This window comes from Eublepharis macularius, chromosome 17 (genome assembly GCF_028583425.1).
Source record: "Eublepharis macularius isolate TG4126 chromosome 17, MPM_Emac_v1.0, whole genome shotgun sequence".
Lineage (NCBI taxonomy): Eukaryota > Metazoa > Chordata > Lepidosauria > Squamata > Eublepharidae > Eublepharis > Eublepharis macularius.
In genome coordinates this window covers 27,742,652-27,760,979 of record NC_072806.1, presented here as the reverse complement: position 1 = coordinate 27,760,979, position 18,328 = coordinate 27,742,652, and the positions used below count along the sequence as shown (strand labels likewise).

The 18,328-nt window shown below is 50.3% G+C and overlaps 1 protein-coding gene across 3 annotated transcripts in view; it reads left to right on the top strand.

Annotated features, from left to right (window-relative positions):
- Positions 1-18,328, top strand: part of SMG6 (SMG6 nonsense mediated mRNA decay factor) — a 98,953-nt gene that overhangs the window by 43,188 nt on the left and 37,437 nt on the right. For 2 of the 3 annotated variants that reach the window (XM_055001784.1, XM_055001786.1), the window contains 2 exons: positions 833-992; positions 10,217-10,418. In XM_055001784.1, coding sequence (XP_054857759.1) covers positions 833-992; positions 10,217-10,418 — 362 coding nt within the window. The remainder of the gene's footprint in view (positions 1-832; positions 993-10,216; positions 10,419-18,328) is intronic. The other variant, XM_055001785.1, reaches the window with a different exon arrangement.

The following is an 18,328-nucleotide window of genomic DNA, read 5'->3' as shown; positions in this document are numbered from 1 at the left end:
GATACTGGATACAGAGTTCGGCTTGAGTTTTAGGAAGAATTCAAAGTAATTATCTAGTTGTTACAGCCATGAAGATGCCTGGTGAAATCGCAAAAGCCAAATTTTGGAAGTAGTGATGGTGCTAGGATTTCCATTGGTTGGGGCATGTTGTTTTTGTGCCAGTCAGTGTTATGATTTGCTCATCCCCATAACTTAGGCACAAAATCAGCAAAGACATGCATTTTTGCTTAGTTGATCCTGGCTCAGTTGTTCTAATGACAGGGTTTGGCTTTATCCTCAGTCCATGTAGCGGCATCATATGCTGGGAGATGTACAGGGTTTTGCAGTCTCTTGAAACCAGAAAACAGGTTTTATTGTATTCATTGGAATTGGAGGCGTGCTTCACTCTGAGCACTCAAGAAGGCGCATAAATATTTTTGGATCAATGCCTGGAAGAATGGGCAGCCCAGTTAACATTGCCCCTTGGTGTCCAACCCTCCCTTTGTTCAGTGGCTTGGAGCTCAGGGGTGGATCTGGGGCAGGGGGTGCTTCTGGGATTCCCCCCGGCCTGTCAAAGTTACAGTGCCAGCAGTGTTTTTGCTCTGAGTATTGGAGAGTTGATGCGTCCAACACATTGCCCAAGTGTTTCAAGCCCTCATTAGTCTTCCTTGCATCCCCTAGCTTGGGGATTGGTGCTCGCGGTCTAGCCCAGTGGAGTTTCCCTCTGTCTTAAGTGGTCAAGATGAGGACTGGAGTAAGAGGAGGTAGTGGAAGGGAATAATTTGGGGTCAGCTCTAAGAAGTGTGGGCTGAGATGTGACCCTTAATGAGGCCTCCTCTTTTTCTCTTGGCAGCAGGGCAGCAGGGGAGCTCCACCGAGGGTGACATCAAGGTCTCCTCCTTGCCGCAGGATGTCAAGGAACTTCTTCCAAGCATCAAGGTCTGGTCAGATTGGATGCTTGGCCACTCGGACACCTGGAATCCCCCGCCCAACACTCTGGAGCTGCCTAGATCGTATGTCAGTCCTTCCAGGCCTTGTGCCTCTCTCCTACCCTCCTGCCTGCCCACTCATTCTTTTGTCTTCTCCTCAAAGGAAAGGGCTGCCTCATTGTGCATTTGCTTATGTTGGGGGTTAGTATGAACTTCTTACCCTTATTTATGTCCAATTTATACCTCTCCTCCCACCTTTAAGGAGTTCCTGGTGGCTTTTATTCCCCCTCCCATTTTATACTCAAAACAGCTCAGTGAAGTTGGTTTGTTTTTTTTTATTTGAAACGTTTCTATCCCATACTCTCCCTTAGAAAACACTCAAATTGACTCGCAACCCAATCTATAAAAACACATTGCAATAAAGAGATCTGGTAAAATACTACAGAAAAGCAAAACAAGTGAAGTAAGAGTTGATCATTCAGACTCCTAATGAAAAGCAGCAGAAGATTTGAAAAAAAATGCTTCTTGCATCCTTAAAACTAGCAAGAAGCTCTGGGCCACAGGGAAAAATAGGAGCAGTCCCTGGGAGAAAAGTCAGGCTTTCTTCAAGTGCCAAAAACATTGGAGGCAAGCAATCTGCAGGCGTGGTCCCAAAAGTGGGCACCCCTGAGCCAGGTGTGTGAGAGCGCTCCGAGCACCCTGCTCCTAGAGCATGTAAGGCCTTAAAGGTAAGAGGCAGTTTTTCAAATTGGATCCCAAATGGACTGGCAGCCACTGCAAGCCTGTGAAGATGCAACAGCCCCCTTTGCCAGTGGACCATCTGGCTTCTGCATTCTGAACAAATGGAGGTCTTCAAAGGCGGCCCATGCAGAGCATATTACAGTAATCTAACCCGTGTGTAGATAACTGAGCAGGTCTTGCTTGTCAAGGGAAAGCCACTGCTGGTTCTCTACCTGGTTTGGTTGCAGGTGCTTTGTGCAACACAGGAGACTTGAGTCTTCGTCAGGAGACATTCTGGTAGCTGCTCAAATGTGTCCCTTTAGGCAAGTGTGCAACCCTGCCAAGAACAGGCTGCCTCTTTATTCCCTGGTAGCCCACTCTTTTGTCTCTGGACTAAGCTTCCCTTTATTGACCTTCATCTGGCCCATCATCGTATCCAGCCACTCATTCTAGGAAATCAACCAACTGAGAGGGAGAAATGGAGTTGGGTGTCATAATGACAATACTGAGCATTTATATAATCTCTTTGCACACATTGCCTTGATCCTTACAGCAGCCCTTTAAGGCAGGCCACTATCACTCTTCCCATTCTGCAAAGATGAGGGGAGTTGAGCCTGAGAGAGAGCAGCTTGCCTAAAATCACAGAGTGGGTTTGTGGCAGAGGCGAGATTAAATTGGGGGCATCTCCCGAATCGTGGCTTATTTTCTCAAGCCACAATGCGACAGTATTAACAAATCAGTGTGCCACATATTGGTGACATTTTGCCCCAGGTCTCTTGGTGATCTCTCCTCTTAGTTTCATGTAAATGTTGAACAGCACAGGGATCAAGTTGAAGACTTGTACAAATGCTGTGAAGTTGAGCAAGCTGTCTCCAGCACGAAGAGCCCTGCGACCAGTGGTTCTGAAAGCCAGTGAGCAGGCCTGGTAGCATCGGCAGAGTTGCCACCCATACAACTCCAGAGGGCAGAAAACCTCTGAATTCTAGTGGCTCAACCTCTAAGCCCTTGTTGGCCCCTTCAGCAGAAGGTAGAGACCAAACCCTTGCAAGCAACTGTCCAAGTCCTCAGGCTGGATGGAAAGGTGAATTTGCAAGGCGGAGAGAGTCTGTCTCCTGGCCAGACTCTCTCCTCTCATGGCTGAGTGAGGTTTTGAACCCGGGTCTTCCCAGTCCAGGTCCAGCAGAACCCCACACTGGCTTTTCCTCGTTATTTATTTGAAGTTCTTGTGTCCTGTGCTCTCCGCCCAGAAAATCTGATTTTAGCTCGGGTATCCCAGGGCTAAAGAGCATCTTTGGTGCTCCCATCTAGTGAACGGCGTGCCTTCTTGCTCTACCCCTCCCCCAAAGACCCGGCACCCTGGATGAGGCAGCTGGGGACTCCTTGCTCAGTGTGTCTCAAAGGGTTAATTGCTCTGCCTGAATTTTGTTTACATCTGTTTGGTTATTTGCATCTTTTTGGAATGAACTTCTGCCACCAGGCTCCATCTGAGCATGCTCTTTTCTTTGCCACTTTCTTGCAAGCCTTTCCCGCCTTCTTCCAGATCCTAACCCCCCCCCCCCCATGGAGGCAGGGCTTGGGGTGACGGGGAAGGCACATCAGGAATAATCCAGCAAAGAGATTTCAGCTAAAAATGGGCTCCCGCTCCTGCATGGAGCTGGCAGGATATCCGTCCATCCCCAGCCTCTTCCCCATTTTATTGCCACCACTTCTTGCTGCTTTTTCATTTTGGCTGAGGAAATGGAAATCTCACACAGGAAGTGCCGGGCCCCATTTTGGGGAGAGGGAGAGTGTCTGTTTTGTGTTTGCTGGCTGCTTCGGGTGGGTGGGGACTTTTGCCTGCTCATGTGAACTGTTGCCCATCTTTGGGCAGGCGCTCCAACCTGGAGTGCACTGACATGGTAGTCGGTTGGCCGACTTCTGCCATCCTTCTTTAGTGCGGGAGGGGAGCCAGTCACATGAGGAGGTTGCCTCCATCCCATTTTCCAGACAGGGAACTGAGACTGAGAGCAAGGGCACACCCAATCCCTGGCAGAGGCAGGACTCGCACCCAGGCCTCTCTCATTCCAGGCCACCTGGTTTTTCCCTTGGCTTTCTGAAGTGGGGCAAGTCCAGGTCTTCCCCCTCCTCACCTTCTGCTCTTTTCTCCCCACCTTCATCTGCTCTTGGGCAGCAGATTTCTGTGCCGGGAGGGGAGGGGAGGGGAGGTCTCCCAGGCTCCCCGGGACCCCTGCAGGCCTCCTGCCCACTCTGGGCCTTGCGTGCAGGTGTGATGAACTCCGGCCAAATAGTGAGCACAAGGACAGATAAGTGGGGAGGGGGAGAGAGCAGGGCTGGGTTTAAGCTCTTGGACTTGTGTTCCGAGCCCGGGCCCAGCATTGGAATGTGGGGTGCACCACTGAAGTTGATGCCTGGGAACAACCGCAGCACTCTTTCCCTCCCGCCCCTGATACTCGCTGGCTGAACTGCCAGGGTGCGACTTCTGGCACCTCTTGTTTTAGGAGTTAACCCCTGTGTGCTTGTGGCATGTCTTCCCTTTCCTCAACCAGTTCAGGCTCAAACACCTTTTCTGCTTGCTGCATCCTGTGGAGCCAGCTGGGTGGGAGGGGGGGGGGGCTGGATCCTTCTTGCTGTGGGACTTCAAGGTCTTCAGGCAGTGCAGAGAAGAGGGTCAGAAGCAACTCTCGCCCCAGGCCTCTGCAGTGGCCCTGCCAGCTTTGGCGCTCCTTGTTTTCTCTGTCTCCAGCGGTCCTTTCCCAAGAGCCCTCGGCACTGAGACCAGCTCAGCTCAGCACAGCTCTGGCAGTTGGCTTATTGCTTTCAGCTGGTACTTGAACCCGGGTCTCAGTCTTTGGAGCCATTCCCAGGTTTAATCCCCAGAGCTTTCTCTGCAGCTGTATGACACTCCGTTGACCCTGAATGAGGATAGGAAAATAGAAGCCGTGCCAAGCCAGAGTCTCTTTTTCATTTGGAGTCTGGCGGCCTGCCCATGACCAGGGTTACATAATGGGAAACATAGCCGGGGCTCTGGAGAGCCCTCCGCGCCTCACCAGGCTGCCCAGACCTTCGCATTGTGATGCTATATATCTTCCTAATTGGCGCTCGAATGCATTTATCACCCGCCTGGATTGGAGTCCTCCTGGTGGAAACGGGCCGCATTCCGCTCCACTCTCCTGTTGGATGTAGGCGGGAACTGGGCGGGGGGGGGAGAAGAGGATGTGGCATTGCTGGAGCACCAGGCATGGGGAAGCAGGCATTTCCTCGGGCCTAGGAAGGAAGCCTGTGCTCAGGGGCAAGCAGACTAGCCAAGCATGAGGAGCTGCGACCTTTCCAAGAGACTTGAGGGGTGGGCAGTGTTGGGCAGGGGGCAGAATCAGGGCATTGCATATCCTATGTAGCCGTGGAGTTGCACCAGGCGCAAAAGCTAATTTTTTGGGATTGGTTTTCAGCAACAAAAAGACCCTCTTCTTACAGCTACGCTGTGCTTATTTTGCAGTTATGCCTTGCAGGTGTAGATTAGCTGCTCAAATTCTGCACCCCAAAAATCAAAGCACTCCCCTTTTCCCCCTTTAAAACGAATTGCTGGCTTCATAGATAGGATCAAAAGCAGGTAGAGTCAAGCCTGACAGAATCTCGGGACCAAACCTGAGCAGGGGCAGCCAGGAGAGTCTTCTCCATCTCGTGCCCCTTTGCCGTTGCAGTTTCCTGCCGCTCACCCCTTGCTGCCCTCAGTCTCCATGGCCTTCCTGCACTTGCTGGAAAATCCCAGGCTCCTTGAAAACCTGTATCCAGAAAGGAGGAATGAATCATACTGAGAGGTCGAGGGTGTTTTAATTGGCATGCTGATTCAGGCCATGAAAAGGACTTTTCCTGGTCCTTGCAGGCAGGCTGGGAGGAGGAGAGGTGTTTTCTGCTACATTCCATTGAGGAGAAGACTGTTAAGTGGAGGCAGGAGATGCTGAGTGGAGAGGCTGGAACTAGCAAGTACAGTGATGGGGACCTAGGGCCAAAGGAAGAAGCCTTTCCCTTTGTACCAGGGGTTTTCCTGTGGGACAAGAGGAGGAAGCCCTGCATGGGCCAGTTTTAGTGGCATGTCAGCAAGATCAGCAGTAATTGGTCCCTCACACCTAGTGCTCTGGGCCATGATGGATAGTGGCTGTCCCAAGATGCCTGGCAGAAGGGGTCCCAGTTGCACTTCCTGAAATCCTTTTTTAAAAATTGCATTTGAAAGATTGAACCTGGACTCTTCTGCGTGCAAAGTTTTTTTCCCTCTTGGGTTCAGAGTTACTTTCCAGAATCAGCCTCTGTAAAATGCAAGCTTTGATGCTGTTCTACCCCTGCGAAGATGTTGAATGCACCAAGCCATTCATTTAGATAGAGTTTCCGTTGCCATTTTCAGGGGGCACCTCTTGTGCCAGGAATCGGCACCAAAGGTTGGCAGATCCAGTCACTCTGCCCCGGCTATGTTTTTTCCCAGGAAAAGCTGTAGAGATGCCTTCCTTGAAAGCTTATAAAAAGGGGAGGCTTGAGACGGGGGGCAGGCGATGGGGGGGGGAACAGGCTGAACTGTCTCCCCCCCATACCCAAGAGCGGCAGAGAGGCCCAAGTGGTTTGCCATCTGGAGTGCAGCGCTGGGTTCCTTCCACCGCAGTCTTTCCGGGTTTGTTCTGCAGCTGTGGGGCTGGTGTGTGAGTGTTTAAACAGGCTGGTATAGCACAGGAAATGGCCACCTCTGTGGGGCCCCTGCAGGCCTGGAACATGGGGTCATTGTGTTCGACACTAATCTCTGCCTGTGTGAGAAGGCCCCAGGCAGCCCCAGGCCTGCTGTGATTGGAGTCCCTCGAGCCAGTGGGCTTTAAATCCAGGCCTAGCCAGGTCTGTGTCTGCTCCCGCCAGCTTTCCCCTAGGTGAGTTTCGCATGCACCAGGCTCCTTCCTTTCCAGGCTGTGCCCATGAACAGGACACAAGTTCTCTAGCTCCGCCCGGCCACTCTGGAGCAGCTTTGATCTCAGCAGCCTCGCCCGAGTCTCACCAGTGGGTCCAGGAGTTCAAAGACAGGAGATGGTTAGGCCTGGATGGGCCTTGTTGGGGCAGTGGGGAGCATCTTACTCTGTAGGCAAGCAGCATCCAGTTTCCCTGTTGCCACCAGTGGCCTCTGAGGTCTGTGCCATTTGCAATGTCCTGGTTTATGTGTGTAGGGGGGCTGATCAGTGCTTCTCCAAGGAGGGATCAGTCCACAGCCAGGCTTGGAATGGGCATACACTGGTGTGTGTCCTTCCCTGCATTTCTTCTTGTTGGGTTGCTTGCCTAGTGTGGCAGCATGCAAAAGAGCCACTACAATTTACACCATGTCGCTCTTCAGCAAGTGTGCGACCACGAAGAGTGCTTTTTCCTTTTGCCTACAAGCTGCAAGAGAAGACGATGACCTTTGATTTGTCAATCGAAGCTGGATCATGTGTTTGCACTTGGTGCCCAGGGTGTAAAATGCCTTTCTCTAGGAACTGCTCTTTTTGCCAGGGAAGCTTTTTGCTGCCCCTTCCCTTCAGTCACATTGTGGGCAAGTGACAGCCTGCCCACAGCTGGTTCCTCAACCAAAGGAGAGCCATGGTAAGAGGCTCTGTGCGAAAAGGGGAGCGTTCCCTATTCCTGTCCCCAGCTTCTTCCTAGACAGCGCTGGTCTGGTTGGAGCATGCTTTGCGTCAGGGAGCTGCCAGGGGGTAAGAACAGAGCCTCCACAGCCTGGCTGGGCCCCTTGGGCAGCACGCCTGCGAGCTGCCCTATCGCTTCCGGAGCTTGTCTCTGTAGCCTGGCCCCAAGGATAAACTCCGGGCCATGGGGCAAGGGGATGGTTCCTCTTATTATTTGCCTCTAGAGCGGATCAGGGTCATGGAAAGTTCAGTTCCTTTAACCCTCACGGTTCTGTTTATTTTCAAGCTGGTGGCACAGCGGAGTGTTTCCCATTACATCACGAGAGCCTTCGGACACCGTGGCCTTCCCTCCTCGCAAAAAAGCGATGGGGCTGTTTGGTCTTTTTCCACCTTTAAACGTTTCTGACAGCCAGACCTGGCCTGGGCAAGCAGAGAGCTCTCGCCTTTTAGCTCTGGGCAAGCTTGCCGAGAGGCTCCCGGTCCCTCCTTCCCTCTGGCATGCCGGTCCACGCCAGGGCACGGGCCTATGGATAGTATGTTGGGCTTTGATTAATGGCAGCTCATTCCGCTGAGCTCCCAGGACACTCTTGAAAACAAGATGTTTCATTTCAATGCAATGGCCTCCCTCCGCCCCCGTGTTGGTTCCAGAAAATAAACGAGTGCAGATTGTCCACCTGGAGCAGTTTGGGGGGGTGGGGAGCATGCAAGGGTTTGGGGGGCTTGTTGGAGGTCTGCTTGCCAGGAGCCCTCCCTTTTTCGCCCCTCCCTGGCCTTGGAGCGTGTCCTAGGGAAGCTCATGCAGAGAGGGGGAGGTTGGCACAGGGAGGGTTCCATTTCCTGCTTCCAGTTCCCCTTTCTCTTGCCGGAGTAAGAGGTAGCATGTCTTGCTTTGTCCTCCTCCCTTTCCCTGTGTAAAAGAACCCTTTTAAAGAGTTTCTGGAGAGGGCAACTCTTCACCCTTGTGAAAGTGGCTGGTGTTTTTCTCAGTCTCTGACCCCCGCTGTCCCAGCCTCCCACCGACTCCACCTTCCTTTTTTTGCTTAGCATTGCCACTTGCTGTGGTATTGGGGTGCTCCAGTTTCTTTGTTGCACATCTAGCATGGTGCCATGATGAGTCTTCTCTTGGGCCATCTTTGAGCCCCTCTTTCCACCCACACCTCCCTGGTCTCAGACAAAGAACTCAAGTTCTGCTACAAGAAAACCAGTATTGTGTGTCTGAATCTGGGCGAAGGAAGACCATTTGTGCATAAGTTCACATTTTTGCATTTTTTTCCCGATCTTTTGCAAGGGGCTGTGCAGAGTTTGGATAGACACTTCCTTTCACCACTGGAAATTGTTTCCAGCCACCTCTTTGGCTTCTGAGGGTTTTGTCAGCCATTTTGTCAGCCCCACATGCTGTCAAGCATAGAAAGTTGAAACCTGAGGCTTGCCCATGGCCTGCAAGGTGTTGCAGCACCACCCACATAGCTCTTTACACACACACACACACACACACACACACACACGTCCCAGATGCTCTTACATGAAGCTGTAGCCAGAAATGTAGCAAGTTGTGGTGCCAGTGTATGCCCTCGGGCCTCAATGGCTGGGCTGGTTGGTGTGTGCTTCCTCCTGCATGCCATGATTGGATTAGTCTGGTGGCCTTGGCAAGGAAGATCTGGAAGAATGCAGGGGATCAGAATGCGTTCAGCTTGGAATGTGTCTCCTTGCTTCAGGCATCCCCCCCTCGAGATTCCACTACCCCCCCCCCCCGCCAGTGTGGCCCTGCGTTTGCTCCCATCTCTCCCTTTCCTCTCTCGGTTCCTTCATTGTCCAAATGGAGGCTGGTGTGCTGGTGGTTATTCTTCCAAGGGCCAGGGACTTCTGTGGTGCTGAATTACTATTATTCATAGTCGGAAATGTGTGACGCTAAGTATATGCACATGTGTTACTTATGCATTTTTGGAGAAAAAGAAGAGGGGTGGGGAGCATTCCCCCAATTTTTCTGAACAGCAGCCCTGATTTGACTGTCTTGGGATTCACTTAGGGTTGGGGGTAGGGGTAGCCACCATTTGCCCTGGCAATTGCAGGATACTGAATTCTGCAATGTATTCAGTGTCATAGTTTGTAGTTGCCCTCCTGGTGGAGAGTGCCTTCAAGTCACAGTTGATTTATGGCGACCCCTGGTGGAGTTTTCATGGCAAGAGACTAACAGAGATGGTTTGCCATTGCCTGCCTTTGCAACCTTGGTCTGCATAGGAGGTCTCCCACCTAATTACTAACCAAAGCTGACCCTGCTTAGCTTCTGAGATCTGACAAGATTAGGCTCACCTGGGCTATCCAGGTCAGAGTGCCCTCCTGCTATATAGTAAAGAGTCCAGTAGCACTTTTAAGACTAATCAACTTTATTGTAGCATAAGCTTTTGAGAACCACCCCTCTCTTCATCAGATGCATCTGATGAAGAGAGTTGCGGTTCTCGAAAGCTTATGCTACAATAAAGTTGATTAGTCTTAAAAGTGCTACTGGGCTCTTTACTGTTTTGCAACTACAGACTAACACAGCTAACTCCTCTGGATCTGTCTCCTGCTATATAGAGGGCTGATAAATGGGAAAGGAGTCTGGAAGTATGATGTCAAAACCCACCACCTGGGCAGAGAAGTGTGTGTATGGGGAGGGGGGGGCTATTAGTGTACACTTGAGCAGACTTATTTTTAATTCTCCTCCTTGAGAACTAGAGTCTTGTTTAGTCAGATGTGGCTTGAGGTCCATGGGCCGAATGAACAGTCTAAAGTTTATGGTTCCTCAATATATTCTAAAGGACATTGACAGGGATTAGTATGGGCAAAAGTGGCACTCTAATCCCCAGCCAGCAGGGGGCACCCCTTGACAAGGGCCAGTAAGCCTTGGGCCCTTCTGCTGGGATGTGGGTTCTCAAGCTCCCTCTCCTTTCTCACCCCTTGCAGAGTCGCAGTGGACGTGTGGGCCACCTTGGCTGACTTCTGCAACATCCTGACGGCCGTGAACCAGTCGGAAGTGCCCCTCTACAAGGACCCGGACGAGGACCTGGCCCTGCTTAGCCTGGAGGAGGATCGGCTGCTCTCAGGTTTCGTCCCACTGCTGGTTGCCCCTCAAGAGCCCTGCTACGTGGAGAAATCCTCGGACAAGGTCAGGGCCAGGGCAGAGCGCTGCTCCTCCTCCTCCTCCTCCCTGTGGTGTCTCTTCCCTCCCTCCCCCCCCCCCCAGGCTTTTCTTCTTGGGAAGCATTTTTTTGCAAACGGAACACGATTAAGTCATTGAGAAAGGGTGTTAAGGGAAAATATCGACCTTTTAGCCGCTGACATCCAGCTCTGTCATGAAAACCCCTCTTGACTTCCTCTGCTCGGTGTGTGTGTGAGAGTGAGGGAGTGTGTGTGTGAGAGAGAGCGAGAGTGTGTGTGTGTGTTTGCTTGCTGGCATGCTGTATATACGGTCATTTCCTCCCTTGTTTAAAGAGTGCAGCTTGCATTGGCAGTGCTCCCCCTCTGCTCCAAATGGCTTGCATCACGTCGGAGCAGCCTCCTTCTCTTCCCCCCTCCCCACCCTGGCTGGCCGAGGGACCCTGCGTGAGGAGGAAGCAGGCAAGGCTTGTCTGTCTTCCTCTAAAGAGCTGACAGGGAAGCAGCAGGCGCTGGGACGTGAGACACAAGAGGATGCTCGGCTGGTGCCTTTGCCACCCACCAGGGGCCCACAGATTCCCCCCTCCCTCCTTGCAATCTTTGGGGTTCTTCCCACCCTGTTCCCTGATGTCCTTGGAAGCTGCCAGAAAATATTGGGTGGGTGCCACAGAGGTTATCCAGATGTCTGTGGGCTATGTAGAGTGCCTGCTTTGCACACAGAAGGTCCCCGCTCAGGTCCACCCCACCCACCCCCCTAGCACATCCAGAAATAAAGGCTCTCAGGTGTTGAGAAGCTCTTTCTCTGGCTAGCTCTGCAGCCTACAGTTTTGCTCATGTCTCAGATTTGACCACTCAGCACATTTTGCTCAGGGGAGAATTTTCTGTTGGGAGCGAGGAGGCTTGGCTGGTTCACCTTCTTGCACGTGTGGCTTGGCTGGTGCAGAATGTTGGCACTCCTTGCTCTTGCTGCTCTGTACCTGCTGCCCTTCTGTTTATTTCTGGGTGCTGCCTGCTCAGTTCTGTGACACTGGTGCTGTTCTCTGGTTGCTGAGAGTCAGGGCGAGGCTCTACAGTGTTTCCCTTGAGCAGGGAGAATGGGAAGGGCAGCTGGGCTTGCAAGAGGCAACCTGGCTTTGTACTGCCTCCCAGCAAGGTATGGAGGGGGAATGGCTTTTTGATCTTTGCAAACTTGAGCTGGGTCCTGAGACTGGAAATCTTGAAAGCCAGCCCCCTCTTGCTTGTCACACATTCAGGAAAAAAAGTCTTTTACATGCCTATGAAAAACAACAGGATCCTTTGGTCCATGTGCAGGCCTCCCAGACATGTGTTATTCTTGTGTGTGAGTCCACCATGGAGAGCAGCTCTTTCCTCTGATGGCAGTGCCTGTTGTTAACTCATGGGCCAAGCTGGGCAGTAGCAAGCACAAAGGATCTTTCTCAGATCCAGTAGGAAAATTAGAACTGTGTGTGATGTGACTGGACCAGAGAAGCTATACTTTGTGTTCCTGTAGGCCTTATGCAGGAAGAACCTTGGGAAGGAGATGATGCCACAGAAATCTGCAGGCAAGAGCTCAGTCTGCTTTTGAAAGGCACGCCTGTTCTCAGTAAATAGTAAAGAGTTCAGTAGCACCTTTAAGACTAACCAACTTATTTGTAGCATAAGCTTTCGAGAACCACAGCTCTCTTCATCAGATGCATGGAGGGTATGAAGAAACTGGCCAGAGATATATAGGTGGTGAGGGGAGGGGAGAGAGGGTGCAGGGAGTGAGGGTCATGTAAACGTAAATTAGTTACAAAAAGCCATGAAAGAGGTGGAGTGCACAATTCAGGCTGGGTGTGACCCCTCCCCTCCGTAGCTGAATCTGAATGGAATGCCTGAAAGCAATTATTTCTGGTAATGAGATGACTATCCAGAGTCTCTATTCAATCCAAGTCTGACTGAGTCAAATTTACATATGAACTCCAATCCAGCAGCTTCCAGTTGGATTCTGTTTTTGAAACCTTTCTGTTGAACTACGGTGACTTTTAAGTCCCTGATGGAACGTCCTGTTAGATCGAAGTGTTCTTCTACTGGTTTCTGGATATTGCCATTTTTAATGTCAGAGAGCTGTGGTTCTCAAAAGCTTATGCTACAAATAAGTTGGTTAATCTTAAAGGTGCTACTGGACTCTTTCTATTTTGCAGCTACAGACTAACACGGCTAATTCCTCTGGATCTCATCCTTTTAACTTCTCAATCAAAGTAGTGCAGGAGTGGAGCACCTGCAGACTTAGTAAAAAAAAACAAACGTGTACATCTACAGGGGACTGTGTGTGTCTGCGAGAGAGAGAGAGACCTCCTTGGTTCTCTGCCACCAGAGAAATGAGCATTGGTTTGGATTTTTTTTTTGTATGTATGGAGGGGTATTCCGCATGTTTCTAATCCTCAGCACAGAGAAAATGTATTTATAAGTTTGTATTTATGTCTTGCCCTATCATCAGGTTGCCAGCAATTGTTGATAAAACATTTGTTATAAAACCTTCTCTTGAAGGCAGATGGTGGTGGAGGGTGCCCTCAAGTCATGGCTGACTTATGGTAACCTGTGGTGGGGTTTTCATGGCAAAAGACTACCAGAGGTGGTTTGCCATTGCCTGCCTCTGCAACCCTGGTCTTTGTTGGAGGTTCCCCCTCCAATTACTAACCATGGGCGACCCTGCTTAGCTTCTGAGATCTGGGTGGTGGCAGATAGAGATGTAAATTTTCCAGAAATGTTGAAGCCCTAGGGGGAAAAATTATGGAGGGGGGCTAGAAATTTGAGGGGACATTGAGATAATGGAATACTTAATTTCTAACCAACACTTATCTTGTTTTACTACTCTTAAGAACAATCAAATGATTTATTTGTAACGGAGTGTATTTATGAAATTTAGAATCTTCAGTGCCTTCGTTTTCTATCAGCAAAACCACAAATATTCATCATACAAGAGAGAGCTACACACTGCTGCACTTTGTGCTATTTGTATCTTGAAACTCAGGTACAAATAAAAGTTGAAAATAGAAAAAACATATTTTGTAGGCAAAAAAGTAGGCAGCTATGTTGGTGCATATCAGAATTCAAAAACAAACGCTATGTAATACAGAACTCTTCATTACTCTCTGTATTTACTACAAATCTCGTCTTTAACAACGAATATGTGTTATTTAGAAAGATACCGTCTACAGGCACACTAGAACTAGCAGCCTGTTTGGATTTCAAGTTATAGTATATAACCTGGTGTATATCCAACCATCCATGGACTTCATGGAGCAAGACTTTCTCACTTCTCCTTCCTGTTGCTATCCATTCAGCCCCCTTGAAATGTTGTTTCTGGGCGTCAGCAGAGGAAGTCGGAGTTTGTAGTTGTGGGGCGGGGGGCGGGGGATCAGCCGCAAACACGGGCTCTCCTCTTGGAATGGAAATGCCATCCTGCTGCAGGAACCCTGCTTCTGAACTCTTCAAGAACAACATGCGTTATAGAGCTAATGCTGTGAGTTGTTTTGCATATACTGCACGTGACCTTGTCTTCTTAAATAGTATTTAACTCATGCCAAATGAGAAAATATTTCATACGATTATTTCTCCAGTGCTCCCCAAATTTGCAGTTTTTCTGTTGGAAAAATGGGGGGGGGGGAATTCCTTGGAAACCCCCTGGGAAAACAACTTTTCCCTCTTGATTTTTTTGTCCCCCTCCTGGGTGGCATACCTAATTCAGGAACTGAGCTTTTCTTGTATCAAGATTTGGGGTAGCCTAGTATAGAGTGTTCTTTTGCTGCTGTAGAGTATAGGCTGCCACCTGGCTCCTCCTCAGCGCCAGCCTCCTCGCTTTGGAAGGTGTTTGTAAAGGGCAACTGGTGCCAATTCTGCATGATGTTACAGGAAGGATGAGCGTTTGGCACTGCTTGGCGGAATTCCAGCCCTCTTCTTGAACTCTGCAATGCAAGAGCAAGTCTCTGTGACCTCCTAGGCCCCGGAGGCGTTCCTTTACCCCCCCCCCCCGCCCCTTGCTCAGCTTCCATGGGCTGCCACAGGGCTGTATTATTCATAAGGATGACTAGGCCGAATCCTAGGGGCTCTGCTGGGACTTAGGGGCCCATCAGGGGTTTTTTTGCTGACGCACACCCCTACATAAATTACATTCAATTCTCTTATATAACCTCCATTAATAAGATAATTAACTGTTTTCTTATTGAAGTGAAACAAAGTGTCTTTTGTATTAAAACAATTATCCATAAATTACGTTTTTAATAAATACTAAAAAATTTATTCACTTCACAATATTACAGTACCGAACGATTATACCCCCAAAATGTGCTTTCCTGAAGAGTTCTACTCACGCAATAAAAATATTTTTTAAATTGTGAATAAAATTCTTCAGGAGACCCTCAAAATGGATATAGGCCTATGTACTGCAGCCTATTACCCTACCGTACCAAGGTCAGGCTGTCAGTTGTAGTGGGGTGAAAGATAGAAGTGCCAGAAGGGGCTCGAAATGCCTGAAAGCCCGGGGGCCCGGCCATGGGCTAATACTGCCCTGCCATACCAGGACCAAGGCCCGAAGGGTGAGAGTTCTCCTGCCCAAGGCCCTTGAGGGCATTTGCTGCAATTGTCTGCAGGAAGCCAAGAAGCTTGAAGTGCATCAGTCAAACTATGCCCCTTTGTTTCCCAGGCCAAGGGTAGGCAGTCAGTCTCCTGACCCTCGGCTAGCCAGCACAAGAGCATTTGCTTGGTGTCCCTCACCGGTTACAGTAACCTTCCGAGCACATCTTTCTCTGCTCAACAAGGGGGACTTCTGTAGAAGCAAACCTAGAGCAGCATGGAAATGAAAGAGGAGCCCTGAAGGAAGCCTCCAAATGTCTCAGAATCAGAGGGGAGAGAAAAAAGAAAGCAGGATGGGGGGTGAGGGGGGGGGGGAGGTTGAATGGAGCAATAAATCTCAGGCGTGGATTCCAAGGGAAAGGCTCTCACCTGCAACTCTCTGGTGCTGGGACTGCTGAAGGTTTCTGGGGCGCTGCAGATTGTGGAAAGCAGCCCCGCCGTCGGCCCACTTAATTGATGTCCGCTGGAGCTGATGTACTGCCAGCTTGTGTTGGCTGTGCTCCAGCATTCTGTAATTTTGGAGCCAGGTGTGAAGCGATGTCTGTTGTGTCTTGTTCCCCAGCACCTACAGAAGCCTCTTGCGTCCCACTGGGGGCTGCAGCCTCCAGGAAGGAAACAGCTGTGCAGGTAGATTGGGAGGGGAGACCAGCGAGTGAGCGCTTCTTGCTGAAGGGCCTGTCACGCAGCGCTCAGGTGCGATTGCACGCGGGGGACCCTCTCTCGCAGGGTGCCCTGAGCTAAAAGCCAGCACGTGCACTCTGGAATGAGTCGCCTTGCGCTACGGGGAGAAGTGAGGGGTCATGGGAACGGGGAGGGCAGTCAGAGCAAGAGAGAAGGGCCTTGTGCAGGAGAGAGTGCTGTTGCTGACACCCAGGTTCCTGCTCGCTGCCCACAAAGTGTTTGGCAACCAGTTGCCTTCTCTTGGGGGCCAGCATTGCATGCCAAGCCAAGAGCTTTGTTTTACTCCCTGCCTTGCCCCCATGAATCTTTTGTAGAAAGAACATCTAGGCATTTTAAAACTAGCATGCAGGCAATTCCTAGTCGACGACTGCCTCTGGGCTCTGCTCCTTAAACTGCCTTTGCATAGACGGGCAAGTTTGTTCAGAGAAACCTGTGCTCTAGCTGCCAAGCAGCTGATGCTTGTGAATACTTCCCGTGAGGTTTCCACTCTGGAAAGAGCAGAAGAGAGCTCTAGGGCGTCCGTTCCATGGGCCCTTTGAATTTGAGGGCAAAAGCACCCCTGAACATAAAGAGGCTGGGAACTGTGCAGGATCACCAGCCCCAGCAGAGACAGGAGGAACTGAGCAGAAGCAGCAGCCCAGGGGCAGAGCCCTTAGTTCCCACAAGCGCCGGAAGGACTTCGTGCGCCTCCATCCCTTCAGTCCCCAGATACCCGCGAACCCTTCTGCTTTTTTACTGCCTGTCCCCTCCACAGCTGTTGAGGCCCTCTTCCCCTCCGTCCCTTTCGGAGCCAAAAAGTGGTGTGTGCTGGAAAACCAAGCAAATGAGTACAAAGAGGAGAGTTTCTTTTGACTGGACTTGCTAATATTCACGTTTTTAAGTTACTCAGATCCTCTTCCTCAGGCACTTGCAGTCAAAGCAAAAATAATACAATGAAATTTAGGTGGGTAATGTTCATTCGGATAATTCATTATACATTTTAATCCTCCTGAAGAGTTAACAAAGCTGCAGATTTTTTAGATAATTTTGAATTCGAGTGCTTTGAGAAAGTGAGGAAGGCAAAGCCGATCTTAGGAGAAGAACCTCCATCCCTCTCTCCCTCCCTCCCCTCTCTGCTCTAAGATGGTGCTTACATCATCTGAAATAGAATAAATTGAGCCTTTTTCTTCAAAAATTGTTATTTTATTCATATGCAGATTTATACAGACTGAAATGATTAAGGAATCCTTTAGAACAAATAGGATCCATTGAGCAGAGTATGTTTAAAGTAGCTGTCAGGAGACAACTTTGACTAGGGTGCCTGGGGGAGGGGGCCTGCTCAAGAAGGTTCACTTAGAAATGCAGATCTCCCCCCTCCAGTGGCACCAGAGCTTTGTCTAACCAGTTTTCGGTCCCACTCTAGATGGACTAAGTCTTGCCAGTATGGAAGGCTCATCGGGGCTTCCTTTGGTTCTTGGTTTAAGTTGGGGAGGGGGCAGCAGGGGAAGAAGCCGCTGCTGGGAGCAGCATTAAGGACAAGACTGTGGGCCACCACTTTTACAGGCCAGATCAGATCAGAACACTGGCTTTTTCTGTCCTTTGTGTCATCCCCATACCTGGCAGTGGTGAGAGTGTCAGACTAGGATCTGGGCGATCCAGGTTTGATTCCCTGCTCTGCCATGGAAGCTTCCTGAGTGACCTTGGCTTAGTCGTATAGGCTGACCTACCTCACAGGGTCGTTGTGATGGAGAGAGGAGATCAGAGGAGAGAGGAATGATACAAGCCACTTTGGGTCCCCATTGGGGAGACCGGTATAAATTAAGTAAAACATTTAAAAACTGCTTTCTCTCTTGATCTCAGCCCATCAGGAGCCAGGACAGACCTTTGCATGGAGATGGCTTGCCAGGGGGACTTGCAGCTGAGAGGGGATCACTTTGGTTTCTACTTAAAAGTGCAGAGCCAGCCCTGGCCTGGGAGGTTCATATTGGGTCTTTAATGTCCCATTTGTTGGAGTCAAGTGGAGACAGAAGAGCCGTCCATCTGAGGCTGATTCCACACATGTTGGATAATGCACTTTCAATGCACTTTATCAATTGTTTGAGGTGGGTTTTTTGTTCCGCACACAAAAAAGTCCATTCCAAATTATCTATAAAGAGGATCGGAAGTGCATTATCCAACATGTGCGGAATCACTCCAAATATGGACCTGGTGCCAAGTTTTGGTCCCAGAAGACCCAAGGCAGTAGCTTCGGAATGGCGTGCTTTGCCTCTTTTGAAGGTCCAAAGATGCAGAGCTTGAGCGTGCTCTCACCATTTTCTGTGCAGTTCAGATGTCCAGTTTCCCAGCCTGGTGCCACTTCTCCAGTGGCTGCAAAATATTAAAAAGTTGTCACTGGGGCTTTATTGATCTCCAGGTCAATACAGGCAGGAAAGGATTGATAAACTGCATCTTACCCTCCAGTGCCCATCCCTGCACTGCCACGTATTGCTCCCACTATTTCCTCCCCCCACCCTTTGCCTTGGATTGGAGCCCCCAGCAGCCTTTTCCTGAGCTGCGTCTTGGGAGGAGCTGGCGTTGTGCCAGTTGTCATCACTTGCAGCAGTGCCCTGCCATTGGAAGGAGGGGGAGAAGCGGAGAGAGATAAGA